At 36.9% G+C, this 25,574-nt stretch overlaps 1 protein-coding gene across 2 annotated transcripts; it reads left to right on the forward strand.

Moving 5' to 3' along the window:
• The first annotated feature begins 201 nt into the window (after window positions 1-201).
• ANP32A (acidic nuclear phosphoprotein 32 family member A) lies at window positions 202-25,574 on the forward strand. Of its 2 annotated transcripts, none has more exons than XM_053718498.1 (7): window positions 202-353; window positions 6,660-6,809; window positions 14,142-14,264; window positions 14,546-14,738; window positions 17,908-17,996; window positions 19,425-19,476; window positions 24,495-25,574. In XM_053718498.1, the coding sequence occupies exons 1-7, from the start codon at window positions 300-302 to the stop codon at window positions 24,551-24,553; spliced, it is 720 nt and encodes a 239-aa protein (XP_053574473.1). In that variant the 5' UTR covers window positions 202-299; the 3' UTR covers window positions 24,554-25,574. The 2 variants fall into 2 exon arrangements, with proteins under 2 accessions (XP_053574473.1, XP_053574474.1); XM_053718499.1 differs by having other exon boundaries at window positions 17,908-17,978.

A 25,574-nucleotide genomic window follows, 5' to 3' on the forward strand; every position in this document is an offset into this window, starting at 1 on the left:
GCACCTATTGCTAGGTGACACCCGAATTCCCCATGCCAGACTTCCACCTGTGCCTCCTCCTCAAACAGAAATGCGCGACTACGGGTACCTCTGTCTGTCACTATTGTGGAGACAACTGAAAAATGCTATACCATTGGTGGGTTACTCTAGGGTTGGTTAGCTGATTGGGTATTCAATGTGTCATTCAAATGGAGAGTGCACGCCTCCTAAACTAGCAGGTTAGAGTTATCCGCGGTGCAGCGCAAGAGCCGCCGATCGAAGAACCCGAATTCGGGTGAGTACAGGACACACCCGCAGGGATGGAGATGAAGAAGAGAATCCACCTTGAGCTGCGGAACAGGATCCCGGCCGATGTAAGTGATATTAATCAGTTATGCGCAGATTGGTGAGGGGGAGCAGATTACCCGACAGGTCACATATTAGGGTCAGTGAATATCGGTCGGTTTGTATTCGAAACCATACTTCTAAGTTTAAGTCCGAAGGCGCGCGCCGCACTCCCGCTGCTTTTTATGGCTGCAACATCAATCAGTTAACCCTTTGGTTGCCTTACAGGCCTGCAGTGCATTGCGCAGCAGTATTTTAGCCGCCGATGTGTTAGGCAGTTATGGGCTTCAACAATAGCGCTAAAGTACGGCATATGTATGTTACATTTTCTAAGTGTTAATGACCCCAGGGCGGTGGCCGAAGGCTATATCTCCGGATGTGACGTCCGGTCCCCTAGGCTACTGCCAGCTGCGATCTTCATTGTAGATGTGACAACTCTATTGACATATCTGGGACTGGTGATGCACCGCCATCTTTACTTCGTGGCAGAAATGTAGTTACACACAAATGTTTACGGGCCGGGTGTAGTTTTATTGTAATTCTGCCGTAACCATCTTACACGATCGGTACCCACATAACTTAGCACCTGTCATCCCGCGAGACCGCGCAATCTGCTCTGGCCATACTCCAGGACACGCCCCTGCCCCTCACGCACTTTGCTTTGGCCTGGCTCCAGGGCACGCCCCTGACCCAGTCACAGGCTTAGATTTCTGTATTTAAAGGGACAGTCTAGTCAAAATTAAACTTTCATGATTCCAATAGGGTATGCTATTTTAAACAACTTTCCAATTTACTGTTTATCAAATTTGCTTTGCTTTATTGGTATTCTTTGTGGAAAGCTAAACCTGAGCCTCTTATCTCAGTGCATTTTGACAGTTTTTCACAGACACTGCTAGCTATGTGTCATATAGATAACATTGTGCTCACTCCTGTGGGTATTTATTCATGCATGTATCAGAGCTCTCCAGACTGTGCATATGTGGGGAGAGAAGAACCAGCAAATGCTTGTCTTCAAACTGAAGGCATTTTTTTCTTTTAAGGGATATTAAACTCAAAACTGTTTTTGTGGGGTTCAGACAGAGCATACACTTTTTAAAAAAGTTTCCAATGTGCTTCTATTATCAAATTTGCTTCTTTCCCATGATATTCTTTGTTGAAGAGATACCTAGGGAGGCATCTGGAGCACTACACGGCAGGAAATAGTGCTGTCATTTAGTGCTTTTGCAAATGGATATCATTCTTGCAAAACTGCTGCCATATATTGGTCCAGAAATGGGCAGGCTCCTAAGCTTACACCCCTGCTTTTCAACAAAAGATACTAAGGGAACAAAGAAAATCTGATAGAAGTAAATTCAAAAGTTGTTTAAAAATGCATGCTCTCACTGAATCATGAAAGAAAAAAAAGTTTTTTTCATATCCCTTTAAGTGTAAATTTTTATTGAAAAGGGACTCCTAAAAATAATGTTTCTAAGGGAAGCATGTGACTCCTGAGAGGACATGGAGCTACAAGAAACACTAGCCATGTCCTATTCAGGAACAGCATAGAAGCTCTCATGCTGCACAAGTTTAAACTCTTCAAAGGGATAACACATGCTTGCCAATTATGTAATAAAGTAATTAATAAAATAACAAATTAGATAACTTTAGTATTGTGTCTTTAGCCCTCTGTGGCAGCAGTGTTTGCAACTTTGTATAACATTGCTACAAACTCTGCTGCCACAGAGTGCTAAAGACATGTGCACTCTCCTGAGCTTCTAACCAGTTAACTCTTCAACAAAGATACCACAAGAACAAAGCACATTTGATAGTCAAAGTCAATTAGGAAGTTTTTATTTTTATGGTCTATGTAAACCATGAAAGTTTAATTTTGACTTTTTAATAAAAGCTTTACTGTTAATGAACCCTTGTATCTCATTAGCGGGTGAGATGTCAGGGATGATGTGACCCAATATTTGCACAGATATCACATGGGCTAGGAAGTGATTTGTAAGATTAATGTGAAAGCATGTGTCATGGGGAGTTCAGATTATTGTGGTCACTATTCAAATGCTTTCTGTATCTAATTAATATAATTGTAGGATTCTGAAAGAGATAATCTGTATTACTGAGCAAAAAAAAACCCATACATAAGTCATTTGTTTTCAAAAAAGCAGTTCCACACTTCAAATTAAGTAATTAAAAGACCACTACATAGAGTATAATTGATAAATACACAATTTAAAGACAATGCCGTAGCACTTACTTTGAATTTGAAATAAACAGTAGAATATTTTCTGTCAAAGTTAATCCAATTTCCTCCCACTGTATCATGTGACAGCATGCAGCCAATCATAAAATGTGTATATATTGTGCACTTTTGCACATGCTCAGTAGGAGCTGGAGCCTTAGAAATTGTGCATATAAAAATAATGTGCATGTTTTGATAATGGAAGTATTTTGGATTTATTTTTTTTAATTTGCATGCTTGATCTGAATCATCAAACTTTAATTTCGACTTTAGTGTCCCTTTAATCATGTGTATTTGTAACAGATTTTGAACATTTTAGTAGTGTATATATACATAGTTCAATGAAATTCATGAAGAATAGTAATTTATTCCCTGTGTAATTTCTAACTAAATGTAATTATAATCTAGTTTCATTCTGAGGTGTTTTTTTATTTTTTATTACTATAATGGTGTGTATAATGTTATGTGTCTCCTGGTGAATTCCACTGTCCCACTTTTAGTGACTCATATAAAAATGTTTGGTCGTTCATCAATGTCAGTTCATGGTTTGCATCTAATGAAGGTAACTACCCCCAGACATCTCTATATACAGGGATTACTTGCAATAAAGGCATTTTACTGGTTCCCTTGTTAGTTACTCATTCTACCGTTGTATGCACAGATTGTCTGCAATTGGAGTGTGCATGTACGTGTTGCGTATTGACAATGGGATACATACCTTTTAAAAGTTGTCATGGAAACTGATCATTTATAAAGGATGTATTTTTGCAAATGAAAGTATATTAAAACACTTTGGATGTAGCCTTCCCCTTTAAAGTAACACTAAACGCTAGTTTGCCTGTAATATATATTTCACATGATTAGAGTAAGTGCATTGAAGCTAGGCATTTGCATACGGCTATTTGCAGAGCTGGATTTCTTCTTGTGAAAGTGCAACACACTAAGATTTGTGCAAGTCCCTGTGTTGCACTTTCACAAGAACAAATCTGGCTCTGAAAAGAGCGGAAGGCTATGAGCAACCGCCCTTTTCCGCATTTAGCAGCTAACGAAACTGCCTAATACACAGGCCTAGTTGAAACCACCTAAAGTTACAGCTCTTTATTGTATTTTCAGTTCTTTATTTTAAACCCGAATAAGATAAATTTAAAGATTTGTAGAACAGAACTTGTCCTGGCAATCTTGCAGACACTGTTTTTTGGGGTTTTTTTTTTTTGAGGCGTAGTTTGTATTTTTTACCTAAACCAGGACTCCACATGTAGAATTAAAAAGATGTGATTGCCTGTGTGAAGTAGCTCATCTTGGCTCTCACTATAGAAAAGCTGACAAAGTTGTCACACTTTTTTTTTGTTGTTCTTTAGCATTTTCCAGGTTTTTTTGTGTGGATGTATTAGAGTTGACTGATTGATAGAGCCAGTGTAAGTCTTCTTTGCTGCAGAAAGCTAACAGTTGCGAGATAGAAGCCGCATCATTGATTTAATAGGAGCTGATCTCGACACTCGTGTTTCTGATAAATCGTGGTTACAATTCTCATTGAAATCTGCAGGTTTTGAGTAGCAATGTGGTGACTTTTCCGCTAGATATTAGTTTCACAAATGTTATTGAATGTAGGTCCTTGAGTTTATTTCATGAGTGTGTCTGATGCTTTGATTTGCTGTGATTCTCACATTTCACTGCAGACCCTGTCCCCACAGGTGTGGTGCTGAAGCTCTCATTTTTCCTGCTAGGCTCTTGAGACCTTTTTTGTTCCACAGCAATGCTCGTTACCTCTCCTGCTGCTCATACAACACTGATATAGTTAGTAATCCAGTAATTGTAAGGACTGCTAATGTATAAATTCACTATACCATATATAATATTCTTTGTCCATTTTATCATGTGTAGGCTTTAAAAATGTTTTATATAGGAAAGTGTACTGTACATTTTCTCTGTTTTTAATATGTTCCCTATGATCCATTTTACCTGCTGTAGTGTATTAAATGGTTTACTACAAGTAGCACCTCTACCTTTTTATTTTTACATTTGATATAGCTGCATGTGCATCTTGAAACCAACTCCTATACTGCAGTTTTAGCTATAGAGAATCAGTGTAAGCAAGATGCAACAGAATCACTCCCAGTGAGAGAGATAGGTACTAAAATGTTCATGTTCAATTGCTAAACTCACTGAATGATCAAGGAAATAGGGCCGAACTCTCCAGCACTGCGAGATCGCTCTCATTCCTGTATCTGAAGGAGAGACAAGCCCAGTGCCATGAAGCACTGTATGATATGAGAGTTTTGTTACACTTACACTTTGTGCGTTGTATTATGTGTGAGACTAATTTGTTAAAGTTACACAGAAACGCTAAAAGTATAATCAGAGTTTGTAAAATCACAAAACTTAATACACTGCTGTACACAAAATAAAATAAAAAATAGAAAGTGCAAAGTTTAAATGTAATAAAACTTAAAGGGACAGTAAACATAAAAAATAATGTTATATGAATTATATAACAGTATACTAGCCTTATCGTTATAAAACCTTATTTGCCCTTTGAATTTTTGAAAAACATGGCTGTTTTACAGACCCGCTCTCTGCTCAGCGGGTCTGTTTTTTTTACACAGCGCATCGGGCCAGCTGTATAGTCACAGCCCGGCCCGACCGCGCCATAACACTAAGTGCAGCTCGCTCCTGCTCTGTCTGACAGCAGGAGCGAGCTGCACTGTGTATAATGGTGCGGTCGGGCCGGGCTGTGACTATAAAGCTGGCCCGATGCGCTGTGTAAAAAAAAAAACAGACCCGCTGAGCAGAGAGCGGGTCTGTAAAACAGCCATGTTTTTCAAAAATTCAAAGGGCAAATAAGGTTTTATAACAATAAGGCTAATATAATGTTATATAATTCTGCACTATGTGCAGAATTATATAACATTATTTTTTACGTTTACTGACACTTTAATCTGAAGTGTAAAGTAATATAAAAGACAAAGCACAAAGTGTAAATGCAGCAGAATTGTCATGTCATGTGGTGCTATATTACACTGGGTTTGTCTCTTCTTCACATACAGAAATGCAGGCAATGTCCCTTGGAGGACTATAGCAAAATCTGCCTTTTAAGAATTTCACTAGGGATCTAGCGGTGCTGGAGGATAATTTTAGATTATCTCATCTGAGCTGAGAGCTTTATATTATTAGGCCCTAAGTATTGACTTTTTGTTTATACATGCAGAGATAAGATATGGAGGCCTTTGTGTTTAAAGAGAAATGCAGAGAAATACATGCAGAAATAAGATAAGCAGGTACCTGCAAGTTCAGCCCATTTAAATGAGCTGTGGCTTCAAAGAGCAATTTCCCATACATTATATACTCAACTGGTATAAAAATCATTCACATGAAAAACAATTTAAAGTACCATATGCCTTTATTTAAATGCATCCTAATAATGTGCCATATGTAAAGTATCAACCAAACAAGATAACCAATTTATCTCTTTGTAATAGAACATATTCTCAGCAGAATGCAAGAGATAGTCTGGACTACCTCTTAAAGGGACACTAAATACATTTCATACACTTTCTTCTAATCATGAATGCTGACATTATGGAACCTAGGTTACACTGCACTACACTGGTAAGGAAAGTTGCTGCACATTTGTAAATAGGTCAGTACTGGAATGTTATGAATAATAGATTTCAACATGGTGGCCCCCATTACTAGTGGAAGGCGCAGAATAACCTCAATACTATGCATATAAATTGTATTGAATGTTGTTTTTGTTCTCTACTCATATACAGTATTTACAAATGTAACTTACTTTGAGGTTAGAATAAAGAATTTTTTAAAACAAGTTAGTAGCATGTGAAAGAGCATATTAGATTATAAAATGCATATGATTCTAAATAGTTTATAAACTATTTTATTTATTACTGCACATACCACTGTGTAGAAATGAAGAAGTGCTTGTCAAATCCTTTAAAACAGCATCATTTATTTTCTCTCAGCTTCCCAAAAGAGCAAAATTAGGAAATATTTCTAAACCTAATCATTACAGCAAAATGCCAGATCTAACTAAACATTTGCTTTGAACCAATATGGTCCTGAACATTTTTACAACATATTATTTTTCTTCCAGGTGAAAGAGCTTGTCTTAGACAACTGTCGGTCAAGTGAAGGAAAAATAGAAGGACTGACTGATGAATTTGAAGAACTGGAATTTTTGAGCACAATAAACGTCTGCCTCAGTTCTGTGGCAAATTTACCAAAGTTAAACAAGCTAAAAAAGGTAAGAAGAGAATTCTCAAATCACGGTCTGTTCCCTTGTCTGCCATTTAGGGCTAGATTACAAGTGGAATGCTATTTAATGCTCCCGCTCGAGCGTTAACTGTTCTAGAAGTAAGCTTTTTGCACGCGTTGGGTTAAACTCGTTTTATGAGTTGAAAGTAAACTGTTTTTGCTCGCATGCTAACGCTACACGCGTAAAAAGGCAAACTTAGAATAGTGTGTGCAGTAACCCATTTCTCTATAGAAGTCGATAGAGCAAAAACCTGGGGAAAAACCGAACACCCTACTCGCGTGCGAACCTGATCTCATATTCTCAAGTGCACTAACCCAACATGAAAATATGAATATTTCACATTCAAATGTTCTTCATATAGCAGAATATCTTCTATTTATTAATAAAATACATATTTATACATATATCTGATGTTTTATTGCACACAAATATTGAGATATTTATAGGAATTTCTTTTTATAAATACTTAGAACATATTCTGCTACGTGCAGAACATTGGAATGGGAAATATTTACAGTAAATACATAAACACTTTATTAAATATGAATATTGCATAAATATGCTTTTACTTGTTTTCATCCACTTGACTGCAAAGGGCTCCAATCAACTTATATATATATATATATATATATATATGTATGTGTATTTGTGTTTATATATGTCTGTAAATACATATGTACACACACACACATACATATATATATATATATATATATATATATATATATATATATATATATACATACATACATACATACATACATTTTAAACATGTGTATGTATGTATCTGTTAAAGCCCTTTGCCTGTATTTTTTCCACCTGAGACCTCATATCTTTAAACCTTTATAACATTTTTGAGCATTTTTTTTAAAATAATTTTTGTTAAATGGTGTTATTATGAGTGTAACTGTACTTTGTATTGTATTTTTGATGTGTTTTGTGACCCTTCTTTTTTGTTTTACGAAACAGTTAACCCGAATTTTGAGGTCGCATTAACCCAGCTCGCTTTAGAGGGACAGTCTAGGCCAAAATAAACTTTCATGATTCAGATAGAGCATGTAATTTTAACCAATTTTCCAATTTACTTTTATCACCAATTTTGCTTTGTTCTCTTGGTATTCTTAGTTGAAAGCTTAACCTAGGAGGTTCATATGCTAATTTCTTAGACCTTGAAGCCCACCTCTTTCAGATTGCATTTTAACAGTTTTTCACCACTAGAGGGTGTTAGTTCACGTATTTCATATAGATAACACTGTGCTCGTGCACGAGAAGTTATCTGGGAGCAGGCACTGATTGGCTAGACTGCAAGTCTGTCAAAAGAACTGAAAAAAGGGGCAGTTTGCAGAGGCTTAGATACAATATAATCACAGAGGTTAAAAGTATATTATTATAACTGTGTTGGTTATGCAAAACTGGGAAATGGGTAATAAAGGGATTATCTATCTTTTAAAACAATAAAAATTCTGGTGTAGACTGTCCCTTTAACTTCAGTTGCGCTCAAGCGATTGTGTTTACTTTCAACTTGTAATATGACCAGAAAACCCGACACTCGCAGACAGCTGTGATAAACCCCTTATCGCTCGCTCGTAACTGTTAAAACGTTACTTGTAATCTGGCGATTAGTGTTGTGGCTTCTTATATTTCGCCTTCTTCCCACTGTATTGTCACAAAGAGACTGAATTGTTTATTTGTAGGATGTTTTTTTTTTCCTTTTTATTTTGTAATAATAAAGTATGGCTCTATACCAATATTGAGTAATGCCAGCGGATGCTTCTTTTTCTTTTTGCTTATAATATTTTAAAACAAGCTAAAATATGTCATGTTTTGATATAAGGCAATGTTTTAGGTTCTTTTTCTCTAACTTTACCGAATATTCTTCCTTTGTACAGAGCTCTCAGGCCACACTGTTGGTTTTCTGTCTTGAAGATAAAGTAGTTTTTAGTCCTTGCATTTCTAGACTTCATATTCCCAATTTTGCACCAATGATTTGTGTAATGTGTTCATATAAATGTTACTGGAAGGAATTGGTCGGATAATATTTGTAAATTATTTTAATTTACCCCAGTTTATCAACAGAAAAAATGGTAATGAAGGTAAGATGACTGAGTTGGTTAGGTAATTGGATATCATATTAGTTAAAACCACAAGTTCAAACCCTAACAAATATGACTCAGACTTTCATCTCTCCAAGGTTTATGAATTGAAGATGCTGATTATCGGATAATACCTGTAGCTCTAACCTGTTAATAAGCACACTAAGGCCCTTTGGGTGGGGAGAAAACAGCTAAATAAATGATTAATAATTAAATTATTTTATTTAGTTCATACATATCAGGTTTGATAAAAAAGTTTACAAAGCAGACTATCGGTTTCTGAAAAGATTAAGCAAATTTATTTTTGATAATGCAGATATTTGTTCCAAAGCTGTCAGTAGACATTTTTGGGTCTACATAACAAATTTCAAGTGAATTGGAGCCTAAGTTCATATCTAAAAATGGCAGATAATATTCCAATCCCTCTACTGCTCTGGTTTTCGACCTTTGAGCCTATGCTAGAGGTCAGCTATATTTACGGTAATATCTGGATTTTGTACATCCAATGCTATTAAAAGCCTCTATCAATTTAAGAACAGCTTTTGTTCTGCTAAATATTACATAGCTAATTAGCCTTTGGATGTTTAGTTATATGCTGGTGTCCAGCAGACTGTGGCATTAAAGGGATACTAAACCCAATTTTTTTTATTTTAATGGTTTAGATCAGTGCTTTTTAACCTTTTTTTTTTGCCGTGGCACACTTTTTTACATTAAAAAATCCTGTGGCACACCACCATCCCAAAATGTTAAAAAAATCACACATTGTAGCCTAATACAGCATATATATATATACACATACACACAAACACACACATACTGTATGTATTGTGCTGTTATGCCATGCCTCCTACAAACTACCCCTGCACTGGGAGTAAAAAACAAGCAAAGTTTAAAAAATATGTCACACTGTTGTCAGTCTGCCGTGGCACACCTGAGGATCTCTCACGGCACACTAGTGTGCCACGGCACACTGGTTGAAAAACACTGGTTTAGATGCTATCTTTTAAAATAAAGATAGCAAGAGAGTGAAGAAAAATTGATAATAGGAGTAAATTAGAAAAATTTGGGTTCAGTGTCCCTTTAAAGGGACAGTCAACCCAAAAAATGTTCTTTCTCCTACAGTTAAAGTTTACTAGGATAAATAGTTCAAACTGTAGCCCAATTTTGCTAAATATATAGTTTTCTAGTAAAATTACTTACTACATGTCCCTCGGCCGTTTTGAAATGTCCGCCAGCCTCCTCCTGTATTTCGTCATGCACATCTTCCTCTTCTGCTAGTAACTTTTCGTTCCTCCTCATTCCTGTTTTTGGCGCATGCGCACTGCGCCGATTTGAGTGAAGGGGGCCTTTTGAAGCAGGAACCAAAAATAACCGCTCAGTATCCTAGCGGTTCCTATATGTGGCGGACCAATTTGGCTTCTCTTCATCTACCGCCGCATATAGGAACCACTAGGATACTGAGTGGTACTGTACTGCCTGCTTTGTTTTTGAGCTGTGAGTGCCCTTGTGTCTCAGGGTATTTGCAGGATCCCACGGTGATCTAAACGCGGCTCCTGTCTTAAACGATCCTGCACTGAATTTGCTAAAGCGTAATTTGTATACTATAACTGTCAGCATTAACTAAAAAAATAAATAAAACCACAATGTAATTTAAATAGGATTTCTACACACAATGAAATCATTTGTGTATATGTAAGTATAAGTAATGTGTCTTTAGTGAGACATCCCCATAACCACATACTGATTGAAGTAACAAATATAATTAAAACAGTTTTCATTTTGCAACTTCGTAAAGTATCAGTCATTCAGCGCTAATAATATATTCTTTACATTTTGCAACTGTGTAATGTATCAGTGATTCAACCCTATAATTTGCAATGAAGTAATCAAAGTGCCAGGCATAACAGAGCAATTGTATTCTCTTTTAGAAAATAAAGTTGATAATCTGCATTACTTACACTAAAAGCACCATCACTTAGCGAGCATCAGTACATAACTACCACAATAAGGTTATAATAAGCAATCATTATCTTTACAATACATGTTACAGAGGTAAAAACTAGAAATGAAAATACAGTTGAACGATATAGCAAAAGTTCAACAAGCTTGCAAACTTTTGCTATATCGTTCAACTGTATTTTCATTTCTTTTCACAGGAATCTTAATTTACCAATAGTTTTTACCTCTGTAATAGGTATTGTAAAGGTAATGATTGCTTATTATAACCTTATTGTGGTAGTTATGTATGAATGACTGATACTTTACGAAGTTGCAAAATGAAAACTGTTTTAATTATATTTGTTACTTCAATCAGTATGTGGTTATGGGGATGTCTCGCTAAAGACACATTACTTATACTTACATATACACAAATTATTTCATTGTGTGTAGAAATCCTATTTAAATTACATTGTGGTTTTATTTATTTTTTTAGTTAATGCTGGCAGTTATAGTATACCAATTACGCTTTAGCAAATTCAGTGCAGGATCGTTTAAGACAGGAGCCGTGTTTAGATCACTGTGGGATCCTGCAAATACTTTGAGACACAAGGGCACTCACAGCTCAAAAACAAAGCAGGCAGTACAGTACCGCTCAGTATCCTAGCGGTTCCTATATGCGGCAGTAGATGAAGAGAAGCCAAACTGGTCCGCCACATATAGGAACCGCTAGGATACTGAGCGGTTATTTTTGGTTCCTGCTTCAAAAGGCCCCCTTTACTCAAATTGGCGCATTGCGCATGTGCCAAAAACGGGAATGCGGAGGAACGAAAAGTTACTAGCAGAAGAGGAAGAAGGGAAGATGTGCATGACGAAATACAGGAGGAGGCTGGCGGCCATTTCAAAACGGCCGAGGGACATATAGTAAGTCATTTTACTAGAAAACTATATATTTAGCAAAATTGGGCTACAGTTTGAACTATTTATCCTAGTAAACTTTAACTGTAGGAGTAAGAACATTTTTTGGGTTGACTGTCCCTTTAAGCAACTTTCTAATTTACTCCTATTGTCAATTTTTCTTCGTTCTCTTGCTATCTTTATTTAAAAAGCAGGAATGTAACGCTTAAGAGCTGGCCCATTTTTGGTTGAGCGCTATCCAGGGTGGTGAACCTAAAATGGGCTGGCTCCTAAGCTTTTAATTCCAACTTTTTAAATAAAGATAGCAAGAGAACGAAGAAAAATTGATAGTAGGAGTAAGTTAGAGCATGCAATTTTAAGCAAGAAACAATGTGGGTTTAGTAACCCTTTAAACATTCCACCTTTAGATGGACCCAGAATCTAAACATTATAGTACCACCTAATTAAAGGGACAGTAAAGTAAAAATGAAATGTCCATGATTCAGATAGAGCGTGTAATTTTAAACATTTTTGCAATTTACTTCTGTTATCAAATTTTCTTTCTTCTCTGTATCCTTTTTTGAAGAGTAAATCTAGGTAGGCTGATAGGAGCTCATGAGTGTGCATGTTTATTTAGCAGTCTATGGCAGCAGTGTTTGCTATTATGTACGGCTAAAGATACACGCATGCTCCTGAGCTCACCTAGTATTACTCTTTAATTAAGGATACCAAGAGAACTAAGCAAAACCGATAATAGATGTAAATTGGAAAATTGTTTAAAATGAAATGCTCAATCCAATACATTTAAGTGAAATTTTAACTTCACTGTCCCTTTAACTAACCACACCACTAATAGACTCCTTTTTAATTAATCTCTCACTGTATAAATCCTTTTACCACATTAAATCGTAATTAGCCAAATATAACTCCTGCTTCCCCCTCTCCAGCAGCACATCGGTTAACATTTAATATACAGATTTGAATATCTTTATTTTAATGGAAATCAATAAAAAGTACAAGGTGTTTTTGTTTCTCAATGTCACCCAGTAAATACTTAGAGAGTGCAAACAAAACAAAAACAGCGCTAATCATTATAACTGCTTTGGTTGGCTGAACTATTAATTATTTAAATTTGTACACTTATAATACAGGCAAACATTTAATAACCTCATAGTGCGTATATTTTACTGTTGTGATGAATTTGCAATTTAGTATAATAATTAACTCTTGCAATAAATTTAGAATCTCCTAAATGAATAGTTTCAGGAGCATCAATGCGCTAATGAGAGCTAACTGGTGATTGGTGGGTACACACACATTTCTTGTCATTGGTTCATCAAATATGTTCATCTAGCTCCGAGTTGTGAAAGTTATCCTTGTGTTTTCTTTTTTTCATTCTCCACCTTCTGTTAGTAGCTTGTATAACACTTGCTGTTGGGTAGTCTAAACATACGCAACATATAGTACCTTAAAGGGGCAGTTCACCCCAAAATGTTCTCCCCTTTAAATTATTCCCAATGATTCTTTTACTTGCTAGTATTAAATTGGTTACAAGTGTCTCCTTTACTCCTATTTCAGCATTTGAAATAGCTGATTTAGTCTGTGTTATAGCCACCTATATTCAACCATTCGGAGCTTGATAAATAGGCCCCTTAGTCTAAACTTCAAATGAATAGTAGGTTTTATTCTGAAAAAAATTCAAAGTAATGTTTATTTCCACTCCCCATATATCAGGTGACAACCATCAGCCAATCACAAATGCATATACGTTTATTCTGTGAAGGAGCTGGTGAATCAAAAAGTGTAAATATAAAAAGATTGTGCACATTTTTGTTAATAAAAGTAAATTGGAAAGTTATTTAAAAATGCATGTTCTATCAGACTCATTAAACGTTTAGTTTTGACCTGAGTGTCCCTTTAATTCCAATGGGATGTGAGTCTGTAGCACTAACTGAATCTTTCTAACAAGGTCATCAGAAAATCTCCATATACCTCAGACTTGAGGTCACTGTTATAATAAAGAGGAAATTGTGAGATGTTTATCATCTTTCCTTTAAATATGAAATATCATCTATGCTTCTAAACTCCAGCTTTTCAAAATCACTCTAATTTAGTCTCAGGTTATAAGTAATGTGAATATTATGCTTGTTTTCTTCCCACCCACCACCCCCACAGCAGCCGAGGGCATTGAGGACATAGAGGAATAGCACTGTGTTGGACCCTGGGGGTCTCCGGCGGCAAGCCTTGGTGTAAAAGTGTTACATTCAGCCCTTGTAGGATGTGATGTCCTTTCCTTGTAGGGTTTTGATGCAGATCCTATGAAGCTCCCACTGTGTGTTCAGCATGGCACAGCTGGTGTCCCAAACCCTCAGGCTGTTCCTTTGACTTTCAGCTGGAGTTGAGTGACAACAACATCTCTGGAGGACTGGAAGTGCTTGCGGAGAAATGTCCAAACCTCACACATCTCAACTTGAGTGGAAATAGGATAAAGGATCTGAGCACACTAGAACCGCTGGTGAGGACACATATAACTTGTTTTTTAACAACAATAATCCAGTTTCTATGTGTTATTTAAAAAATGTAGATGTTACGGTTAAGGCTATTGAAGCTTCTGCCTTTATAAGAGCTTACAATGTATTTTTCTGCTGAAACAATTTAATTCTCGGGGAAACCTCATGCTTATTCTAATCAAGTTTGTGGGAAATAAGTTAAAGAAGACACCTGTCAATCTTTAGAGCTTGAATTATTTAATCTTTACTGTACTTTTTTGCAAACACATTTTCTCTTTGCATCTAGAAAAAGGTAGAAAATCTGAAAAGCTTGGACCTGTTCAACTGTGAGGTCACCAATCTTAATGACTATCGAGAAAATGTCTTCAAGCTTCTCCCCCAGCTCACCTATCTGGATGGTTATGACCGTAATGAAAAAGAAGCCCCAGATTCTGATGCTGAGGCATACGTAGAAGGGGATGAGGAGGATGAAGATGATGGTGGGTTTGTGGCTGTGCCATATTTTTTGGATCTAAAACAATTTGGGTAAATTAGGAGCTCATATTTTTTAGGTCTTATATAGATTAGAAACTTCTATGTCATTTGTTAATGGAAATAGTTTTGTAATTAATATACGGATTTCCCAACCTCTCTAACAGGCAAATTCATGCCTTTTTGCTTCTGCAAAATTAAAGGGAAGTGGAAGGAAAAATTATTTCTCTATATGAAAAAATAGCAGTTCAACATATTGCAATTTGTTTCTTGTAAAAAGAATTTAAAAAGATTAAAGAACCATAATAGTCAAAAAATGACATGCTCTAATCCGTAAGAGCATGTAATTTTATGACTATCGACCCTGCTCTACTGTGTGTTTAACCCCCACAAAAGGGTTAAAAACACAGTATAAGTTCTGCTCAGGATCTGTAGTGCACTGCTGGTCCCTAACAGAACCCACTACTCATCCAATCATCATGTCTAGTTGCATATCTGAGTCGTTTGACTAGAGCTACTGATTGGATCAGCTGTGGGTCCCACTCAAAACCAGCAGTGCACCATGGGTACCAAACAGAACTGTTACTGTGTGTTTAACCCCTTTGCCGGGATTAAACACACGTAAAATGACATGCTTTAACGGATTAGAGCATGTCATTTATCGACTATTATGGGCCTTTTAGTAAAAGCTGTTAAAATTAAAAGGCATTTTTTAAGAAGTAGTATGTATGCTCATTGATTAACAGGGACAATTCCCTTTTATAAATGGCAAAAAAGACCTTTTAAATTCTGTTCTTTCTGGTGCGTATTGTAGAGTGCTCTTTCTCAATCACTAGCTGGAGCACCTTTCACAGACATTAAATCTGTCCACTCCACAACAGAGACCTGTAGCTCATCGTACAACACTGCTACAGATTGCTTGTCACAGAACAAATGAAGACTATAGATAGTGCAGAGTGAACCCGTTAAATATAGAGCAATTTCCTTTTATTCCCTGAGCAGGTTACCTTGGAAACTATTCCCCATCCCCACAGTAACCTGGTTTTGATTTTAACCCATAATTGCCTTGGATTATTGTATATGTGCTGGGGAAGAGAACACATAGGGCTTTTGTGTCTGGGCTACAAGAGCTGATAATACTGCATTAAGATTAGACAACAATGTTGTTCATGTACCCTTGAAATCCTTCAAAGGTTATGGATATTAACGTAGCTTAGCGTTCCATGACTCTGGTGGGGCTGTTTATAACTCTCAATATGTTAAGCATGACACACTCTTTCTGTAAATCAGTTTATCTTAATGGGACAGTTTACTCCAAAATTATTATTGTTTTAAAAGATAGATATAACCTTTGCTACCCATTCCCCAGCTTTGCACAACCAACATTGTTATATTAATATATTTTATTACCTTTAAACATCTAAATTTCTGCCTGTTTCTAAGCCACTGCAGGACACCTCTTATCTTAGTGCATTTGTATAGCTTTTCACATCTAGACAATGTGTGCCATATAGATAATATTGTGCTCATTCCCGTGGAGTTATTCATGAGTTAGCACTAATTGGCTAAAATTCAGGTTTGTAAAAAAAACAAAAAAGGCATAGTGTTGTAATAAAATACTCTAATTAGTTAAATGACTTCTTATTTCTGTCAAAGGGTTAGATCACAAGTGGAGCACTATTTTAACAACATGCGTCCGTAAAAAGGCAAACTTGTCCATTTACGGGCGCATGTTAAACAACCAGCCATTACAAGTGGCTGGTTAATGCTCCTGTGAGCTCGCTGCTTCACTTTGAGCTTAGCACAATTAACCAGAGGTCAAACCTCTGGTTAATGAAAAAATGTGCCTCAATAGCCCCTAAAATAAAGAGGACAGTTCTTTAATCTAAAATAAAAATTTGAGCATCTTTATTTTTTTGTATTTTTATTTTAAATCTACACAAAGCAGTTATAGTGAGAGGATGTGGGGTGTTTGAAAAAAACGGCACTGCAAATGGCATTACATTTTCAAGGTTCTAGAAAACAAGCAAAGTAACAAAAACAAGCAATGGGGTTTCTTTTACAGTTTTTTTTTGTACCTTAAGGGGCTCTTAGTGTGCCTATAGACATGAAAAAAATTAAATCTTTAATTCGACCAAAAATAAAATGATGTATTATGCATATACTATGCAATTACTTTTTTCTGCACTGCTGTCTAGCTCTGTATCCTTCAATGGTGCTCTCCAGCAGGTACATGACAAAGATTTGCAGTGAGAATTCTAAGCCAATATGGCTTCCTAAAGCGTGAAATATTGAAGCTGCATATATTCTCCTGCAACATTCGGGTGAAGATCTACATATATCAGTCAGAACACTTGATTTTGATTATCTCCTGATTTTCAGGAGAGTTTCATTGCAAATCAGGTTTGCTTGATTTTGAATAAGGTCCTATGTTTTTAACTGGCAGTTAAACACATGTCCAAAATGAAAATTGGTTTAAAGGGATAGTCTTGTCAAAAATAAACTTTCATGATTCAGATAGAGCATTTTAATTTTAAACAAATTTCTAATTTACTTTTATGAGCAATTTTGCTTTGTTCTTTTAGTATTCTTAGTTTAAAGTTAAACCTAGGTAGGCTCATATGCTAATCTCTTAGCCCTTGAAGGTCACCTATTATCTAAATGCATTTTGACATTTTTCCCAACTAGAGAGCATTAGTTCATGTGTGCCATATATATAACGTTGTGCTCACGCCCGTGGAGTTAGCACTGATTGGCCAAAATTCAAGTCTGTCAAAAGAACCGAGATAAGGGGGCAGTCTGCAAGGCTTAGATACAACATAATCCTAGAGGTAAAAAGTGTATTAATAGAACAGTGTTGGTTATGCAAAATTGGGGAATGGGTAATAAAGGGATTATCTATCTTTTTAAACAATACAAATTCTGGTGTAGACTGTCCCTTTAATAATGTAAATAATTAGTACTGTTTATTATTTCACTAACATGCCACTTTAAATGTCTCATTAATATGCTACACCTTTAGCAATTTTTTTTTAGTTCTATCACTTTTTCATGACAATATACATTTCATACCATCATAGTGTGTTCTGATATTTTTGCCCAGACTATTAGGACAGAATCTAAAATTTTCACATCTGCAGTCCCTATTAAATGTGAAACGGTTTCTTTTCTCAACAGAAGAAGACTTTGACGAGGATATTCCACCAGGGGAGGAGGGAGAGGAAGATGAAGAGGAGGAGGAAGAAGAAGTGAGTGGAGAGGAAGAGGTGTGTGTTTCCTCATTACTGGAATCTTTTTTTTTTTATTGTAGAGAATCATTCCCTGTATTAAAGAACCACTAAATACAGTAGATTTGAATAACTGACAAAATAAAAAAAGACAATGCATAAGCACTTACTATGAATTTGAGATGAGAAGTAGAATGTTTTCTTTCAGATTTCAACATTTATCCAAATTACCCTGCCCTGTATCATGTGACAGCAATCAGCCAATGACAAAATGCATATACATATATACTGTGTACTTTTACACATGACCAGTAGGAGCTGAAGCCTCTGAAAGTGTGCATCTAAAAAATAATAAGCTTGTTTTTATAAAGGAAGTATATTGGAAAGTTGTTGGGTTGTTTTTTTTGTTTTGTTTTTTAAATGCATGCTTTATCTGAATCAATAAACTTTAATTTTGACGTTAATGTCCCTCTAAACACCTTTTACTTTTGTGTAAATGGTATGCTTTGTCCAACACTCCCTAGAAAAAAAAACAAGAAGCAAAATTCAGAACCTGTAAATGCTGCTCATTGCCTCCCCAATATATTACAGGTATACCCCGCTCATACAGCGGGTTAGGGACCGGAGCCCCGCTGTAAAGTGAAAACCGCCTTAAAGTGAAACAAGGCAGTTTTAGCTTTCTTTCCACTTGCCAGTGTGTTTAAAAACTTTAAAACATGTTTGAACTAGCATATATTAGGGGTGCAATAGGGCTGTTTCGTTTAACACTATCACAGCACAGAATTCAATAAATACTGTACTTGTAAAATAGTGACAATTACTGTAGTAAAATTTGCCAAACTATAGCACTGAGACACAGATTGCACTGTAAAGCTGTAAACAGAGTGAACTGCGCATAACAAAATAGTGCCAGTCACTTTTCTCGCAAACTCACAATGATTACAGCACTGTTTCATAATCCTTGGAGGATGAACTTCAGCTCCACAAAGCGCTGTATTAGCGAATCGCTGTAAAGTGAAGCGCTGTAAAGTGAGGTATACCTGTATATAATTTGTTATGACCTCTCTAGGGAGCGTGGTACAAAGTACAATTTTATACAAAATCAAGAGGTGTTAAATGTCCTTTATATTTCTTGTCATGTAAAGCACTAGTGTCACTCTGATTAAAATCCTATATTTAACCTCTGATCCATAATGTAGACCTTGACTCTTATCACTGTTGAGTACTATAAATAATTGTAAATCGCAGCTAAATTGCTGGCCATCAGACTTATTTGAGCGTTACAGAGTCCTGTGATGTCCCAAGGAGTGGAATACTCAATGAAGCAAGCAATTTTGCCACTGCACAAATGCTGTGACCAGCTGAAGGATTTAGATACACTACAGGCTGTTTTGGTGCTTTTTTGGGATTAATCCTTACTGCAGGAATTTAAAAATCCAGTGTTAATCTGCTTTCTTGTTTTTAAAGGAGGATGAAGAGGCTCACAAAGAAGGGGATGAGGATGAAGCTGATGAGGATGGTATGTGATAAATCACTATGTACATATAAAGCCATAAAGGGAGGAAAACCAACCAATCCAATTTAAAGGGAAAGCTTTTCTTTCTTACATAGTAAAGTTATAGCTATGTAAATGTACATTTTGATGCAGTAATTTGTTAATACTTGTAATGTTTTGTGTTACTGTTCCCAGCTAACCGTATGTTTAACCCTTGCATATAAGTATAGCATACATTAATAAAGCATGACATTTTTGCTGTAGAATATCCATTTAAATTGATTCTAGCAATTAGTACTCTACTAAGTCTATTAACACTCACTAGCTGTATGTGTATAGGACAGCACATAAAGCAGGAGATGCTGCTAGACAATAAACTTAAAGGGACATTAAACACTAATTACATTTTATAAGCAGTTTTGATGTTTCAAATTCGACACCTCAAGGCACATGATAAAGTCTTGAAATGGCATTTTTGACATTTTTGCAACTTTTTGAAGACTGTTTAGGAGAAGTTAATTATCTTGCAAAAACACTCTAAAATGGCACAGGAGACATTGTAAAGAGTGATGAGGGTAACCAGACATGGACTCCTTGCCCAGTGTGCCTAGAGGGATACGGCTGAACCTCTCAAACGAGGCCCAAAGAAGGCCAAAGCGATTTTTCTGGGCTTGCCATGTTCCTTGTTCAGAGAAGGATTGCCAGATATTTCGGGGCTGAACTGACCTTGTTACGCAGGTCAGACTTGTGTACTTCAGAAAAGTTCTCCTCTGAAAAGCACAATTGGGCTACTAGAGGCTGCTCCTAGGTGGTAACTCGCCATAGAACAAGCTACTGAGCTGTTGTTCGTTCCTGGTAGAGCGCTTCTCTTTCTGTTTGCAATTTTAATGGTGTATTAACATACATGGTATTGATTCATTAAAACTCTATTCATCACTATTGTATATGATGTATACAGTGGACAGGGCACACATTTAAATATGTACATATACACATCAGGACCCAAACATCTGCAAATGGCGTGGAGCAATCCTTTTTTCTTTTAATGCTTGATTCTAAGTTTCACTCGCAATGTTGTGATTTTCACTAACAGTACAGGCGTCTTCAATAACCAGGCTTTAAACGGAATTTAAATAATTGCAGTAGGTTCCTTTGGAACTCATGATTGTGCAATCCGTGTTAAAGCTGAGCTATTAACCCCTTAGTGACCAGACCATTTTTCAATTTTCTTACCGTTGAGGACCAGGACTGTTTTTACATTTCTGCGGTGTTTGTGTTTAGCTGTAATTTTTCTCTTACTCATTTACTGTACCATCACATATTATATACCGTTTTTCTCGCCATTAAATGGACTTTCTAAAAGTACCATTATTTTCATCATATCATATCATTTACTATAAAAATGGTAAAATATGATGAAAAAATTGAAAAAAACACACTTTTTCAAACTTTGACCCCCAAAATCTGTTACACGTCTACAACCACCAAAAGACAACCATGCTAAATAGTTTTTAAAGTTTGTCCTGAGTTTAGAAATACCCAATGTTTACAAGTTATTTGCTTTTTTTGCAAGTTATAGGGCAATAAGTACAAATAGCACTTTGCTATTTCCAAACCATTTTTTTCTCTCAAAATTAGCTGATATCTGTCAGGAATCCCTGAATAACCCTTCACATGTGTATATATATTTTTTTAGTAGACAACCCAAAGTATTGATCTAGGCCTATTTTGGTATATTTCATGCCACCATTTCACCGCCAAAGGCGATCAAATAAAAGAAAATCGTTCACTTTTTCACAAACTTTAGGTTTCTCACTGAAATTATTTACAAACAGCTTGTGCAAGTATGGCACAATGGTTGTAAATGCTTCTCTGGGATCCTCTTTGTTCAGAAATAGCAGATATATATGGCTTTGGCATTGCTTTTTGGTAATGGGAAGGCCGCTAAATGCCCCTGCGCACCACACTTGTATTATGCCCAGCAGTGAAGGGGTTAATTAGGTAGCTTGTAGGGTTAATTTTAGTGTCAGTGTAGAGATTAGCCTCCCACCTGACACATCCCACCCCCTGATCTCTCCCTGGCCCCTCTCAAACAGCTCTCTTTCCTCCCCCACCCCCAAAGGTCACCCCCATCTTAAGTACTGGCAGAAAGTCTGCCAGTATAAAAATATTATTATTATTATTATTATTTTTAAAAGAATATTAAAATATATTCTATATTTTCTGCAGTGTAGGATCCCCCTTACCACACTGAGCCCCCCAAACAGCTATCTAACCCTCACCCCTCTACCTATTTGCCGCCATCTTAGGTACTGGCAGCTGTCTGTCAGTACCCAGTTTGCTCTTAATTATTTAAAAAAAAAAAAAAAAAAATTTTTTTCTGTAGTGTAGTTCCCCCTGCCTCATTTTCAAACCCCTCCCCCTCCCAGATCCCTTTTTCAGACATGGATCCCACATAGGATTCCCCTCTCCTCCTTCCTCCCTCCTTCCCACTTATTGCCGTGATGTAGCGTGGTGTAGCAGTCCCACCCGCTTCTGCCCCCCTTCACGCCCCCTTCCCGCACTCCTCCCGCCTCCTCCAGCGACAGGGCCGCCCACCAACCTCTACCTCCCTCCAAGCCCTCCCACACCACCAATGATCAGCACCATCGCTGACCAATGCAGAGAAGGCCACAGAGTGCATTGATTGTTTAGCAAAGGATAAATATTGAGGCATCGCTGAAAGCGTCTGGAATCGATCACGATCGCTTCCAGTGCTTGAAACCCCTGAGGACGTACCAGGCACATCCTTTTTTCTTGGTCGTTAAGGGGTTAAGACACATGTACTGTTAGTGACAATAACAGTATGAATGGGAATTAGAATCAAGCATTAAAAGAAAGAGAATGTTCAAAGCCATTTGTTGATGTGACTTTTCCAGTATACCCATCATTGAGATGGTTAATCAGTGGTGAGGAAAGATTCTGATTACAATAGGTTAATCTCACATGTAAATGAGAACTTCCCTTCCTTAGTTAACAAAGGGTTTAATTGAAAACTGTACTGTAACCTTGAGAGGTGTGAAAAGAGCTATTGTAGCTGTCAGTTTTAGGTGACTTCCCTTCCCAGTATCTATATTGAAAACAGGTATTTACCAAATGAAAAAGGCCTTTTCATGAGCTTTTCTGTTGCAAAGGGTTTTGCAGCAGTGGACTTTTAACGCACTAATCTATTTTGCATTGTGATCACCTGAGAAACTCAACAACCAATTTGGGTGAAAAGCAAAAATCCAGTTTTGGTAGAAAATTGCCAATAGATTCTAATCAACCCCAAAATGTTCAAAGGAAAACCCTGGAATTATACAAATAAAATGTCCTTTTTTTTAAATTTATTTGAAATAGTGAATTTTAGGCAATTTTTTTGCAAAAACAATGAGTAATTGCTGGTGTATACTGGACTGTACATATGAATAAATACTTTGTCACCTTAATACAGCTGCCTAAAGGATAGAAATGGGGTGCTAAAACAAAATTAACCGCTTAAGGACTGGGCATTTCAGACTAAAACTTGCTCAAATGACCAGAGAATTTTTAGCATTTTTATCATCACTCCATTTAAACAGAAACAGAGCCTTAGTTTTTTTTTATATACCTATCAAAACTCTAATTATTTTTTAGTTTGGGGTTCTCACTGAAATTATTTACATACCGCTTGTGCAATCATCACACAAATTATTGTAAAAGCTTTTCTGGGATCCCCTTAGTTCAGAAATAGCAGACATACATGTCGTTGCCATTGCTTTTTGGTAATTAAAAAGCCGTTAATTGCAGCTGCGCAACACACTTCTGAAATTCCCGGCAGTTAAGGGGTTAATCAGGTAGCTTGTTAACTTTAGCATTAGTGTAGAGATTACCCTCCAATCCCCTAAACTCTCTTCCCTCCCTCACCACTCACTGGTCACCACCATCTTAGGTAACAGAAGACAGTTTTTAAAAAAAAAAAATTATTTCTGCAGTGTAGGATTACCCCCCTTAGCTTCCCACCTCCCTGATCCCTCCCAAACAAATCTCTAACCCTCCCCCTCTAACTAGTGTTCGCCATCTTAGGTACTGGCAGCTGTCGATCAGTACCCAGTTTTCTTATACATTTATGTTTTATTTTAAAAAAATAACACCAAAGATCAGCACAACCGCTACCCGATGCAGGGAAGGAGACAGAGGCCTCTAGTTATCAATGTCTGTTGGACCTGATCCGACAGTGCGGATCAGGTCCGACAGACATCGCTGAATACGGCGAGCAATACGCTCGCCGTATTCAGCATTGCACCAAGAGCTGCTGGTGCAACGTCACGTGGCCAATCGGCCTCCAGCAGGGGGTGTCAATCAACCCGATCGTACTTGATCGGGTTGTATTGCGGCGATGTCTTTCCCCCTGCTCAGAGCAGGCGGACAGGTTATGGACAGGTTATGGAGCAGCGGTCTTTGTGTGTCTCTCTCTTTGTGACCGCTGCTTCATAACTGGTGAAAGAGAGAGAGAGAGCACAGACAGGACAGCAGTGTCCTTAAGGGCTAAACAACCACTGCCGTACAGGGTATGGCGCTTGATGTTAGGGGGTTAAGAATACCCAAATAGATTTCCACTTATTCACTAATGCAATGTAATTCATTAGAGCATGTAGTTGTTGCATTGCTAACCCTAGATAACTGTATTCAGATCCCCACAAAAGGGGATAAACACACAGGTAAAGTCATGCACAGTAACTGCAAGCATTGTGTCTCCAAAATCAGAAAATGGTGGGTGATTGGCAAGGTTTTGTAGTTGCAGCTTCTAACTGGCTGACCGCATGTGTCCTACCTTGCTGCTCCCAAGAGACATTTTACTGACGTTTTTAACCCCTTTTTGAAAGACGAATAATGCAAAAAATGACATGTTCTTTTAAATAAATTCTAGGAGTGCTGTCACTTGGCCTCTTTGCCTGCTCCCTAATGAAACCCCTTTGTTTGAGTCCATAACATAACTTCTTGCAAAGCCTGACCCATTGTTCCAATGTCTTCTTGTGTTTTAGAAGAACAAGGGCAAAAGAGAAAACGAGACCTGGATGACGAGGGAGAGGAAGAGGATTAAAGCCTGTGACCCATTAAGAAATTCTTGTTGACTGTTTTTATCCAGAAATTCCCTAAGCTTTCCCCCTCTGATTGTAATGTTTTCTGTGTGCCGGACAGACACCATGCAAGGAGATTCACACTTAGTATTTTTACTGCCACTCCTGCAGGTTTTTATAATAAATATTTTAGGTTTTATTTGTGTTTACTGAGATTCCAAACAAACCGGCTCCCGTCGGTGTAAATCCCAGTACTAATGTGTTTGTTCTATGGAAGTAGTATATCCCTTTGCTAGGGATTAAAGTCTTAAGCGTGTATTCATTACTAACCCCCTCTCTGTCAAGAGGACTGTAATGGTTTGTGTTGCAGACATCTGACATAGAATTATCTAAAATAAATTATTGAGAGAAAGTTTCCAATTGTTAGAAGTGAACCAAACATAATTTGTATTTGTAACTAGTTTAATATGAATTAGCCAGCTGTTTATAAACTCAATACTATTATAATGTACTTGTAAAACACCGCCATATTCTGTAGCACTGCGTACATACGTAAGTGGAACACTGTGCCGCTTATTCACGGTGATAAAATGTTAAACTGAGACTTAACAATACAAATTTGCGTAGGAGGAGGATAGCCCTGCTGCGACAAGCTTTCAATCTATTTGCATTATGGATTTAATTAATATGTCTAGTCTTCCACCCTATCTTATAGCTGTCAAACTCAGCTAGTAATATGTGATGTTAACGGGTTTATATATGAATTCATGTAAAGAATTTCTATTTAGGTGACAGTTGTGGATTCGATAAAGGGTTAGAGTGGGAAAAACCATTTGCAGTAAAGAGAATATATAGTTGTCTTATTTAAATAAAAGAAGAATTCCTAGTGAGCATACTGACTGCAGATTCTGTAACAGTATGCAGTGATGAGGGATATAGTAGCAGAGGCATGCTTGTGCTTTTTAGTAGTAAAAAAACAAACTAAATCAAACCATGTTTTTTGCCTGAAGAGTTTATAATAAAATAAAGCTATTTAATCTAAAA

This window comes from Bombina bombina, chromosome 6 (assembly GCF_027579735.1).
Source record: "Bombina bombina isolate aBomBom1 chromosome 6, aBomBom1.pri, whole genome shotgun sequence".
NCBI lineage: Eukaryota > Metazoa > Chordata > Amphibia > Anura > Bombinatoridae > Bombina > Bombina bombina.

Bases quoted from the DNA above. Each gene is read 5' to 3' on its own strand.
- ANP32A (XM_053718498.1), top strand. From the start codon at position 300: ATGGAGATGAAGAAGAGAATCCACCTTGAGCTGCGGAACAGGATCCCG. The intron at 14,265-14,545 runs GTGAGGACACAT...CTTTGCATCTAG, and splicing joins TGAGCACACTAGAACCGCTG to AAAAAGGTAGAAAATCTGAA. The intron at 14,739-17,907 runs GTGGGTTTGTGG...TTTTCTCAACAG, and splicing joins TGAGGAGGATGAAGATGATG to AAGAAGACTTTGACGAGGAT.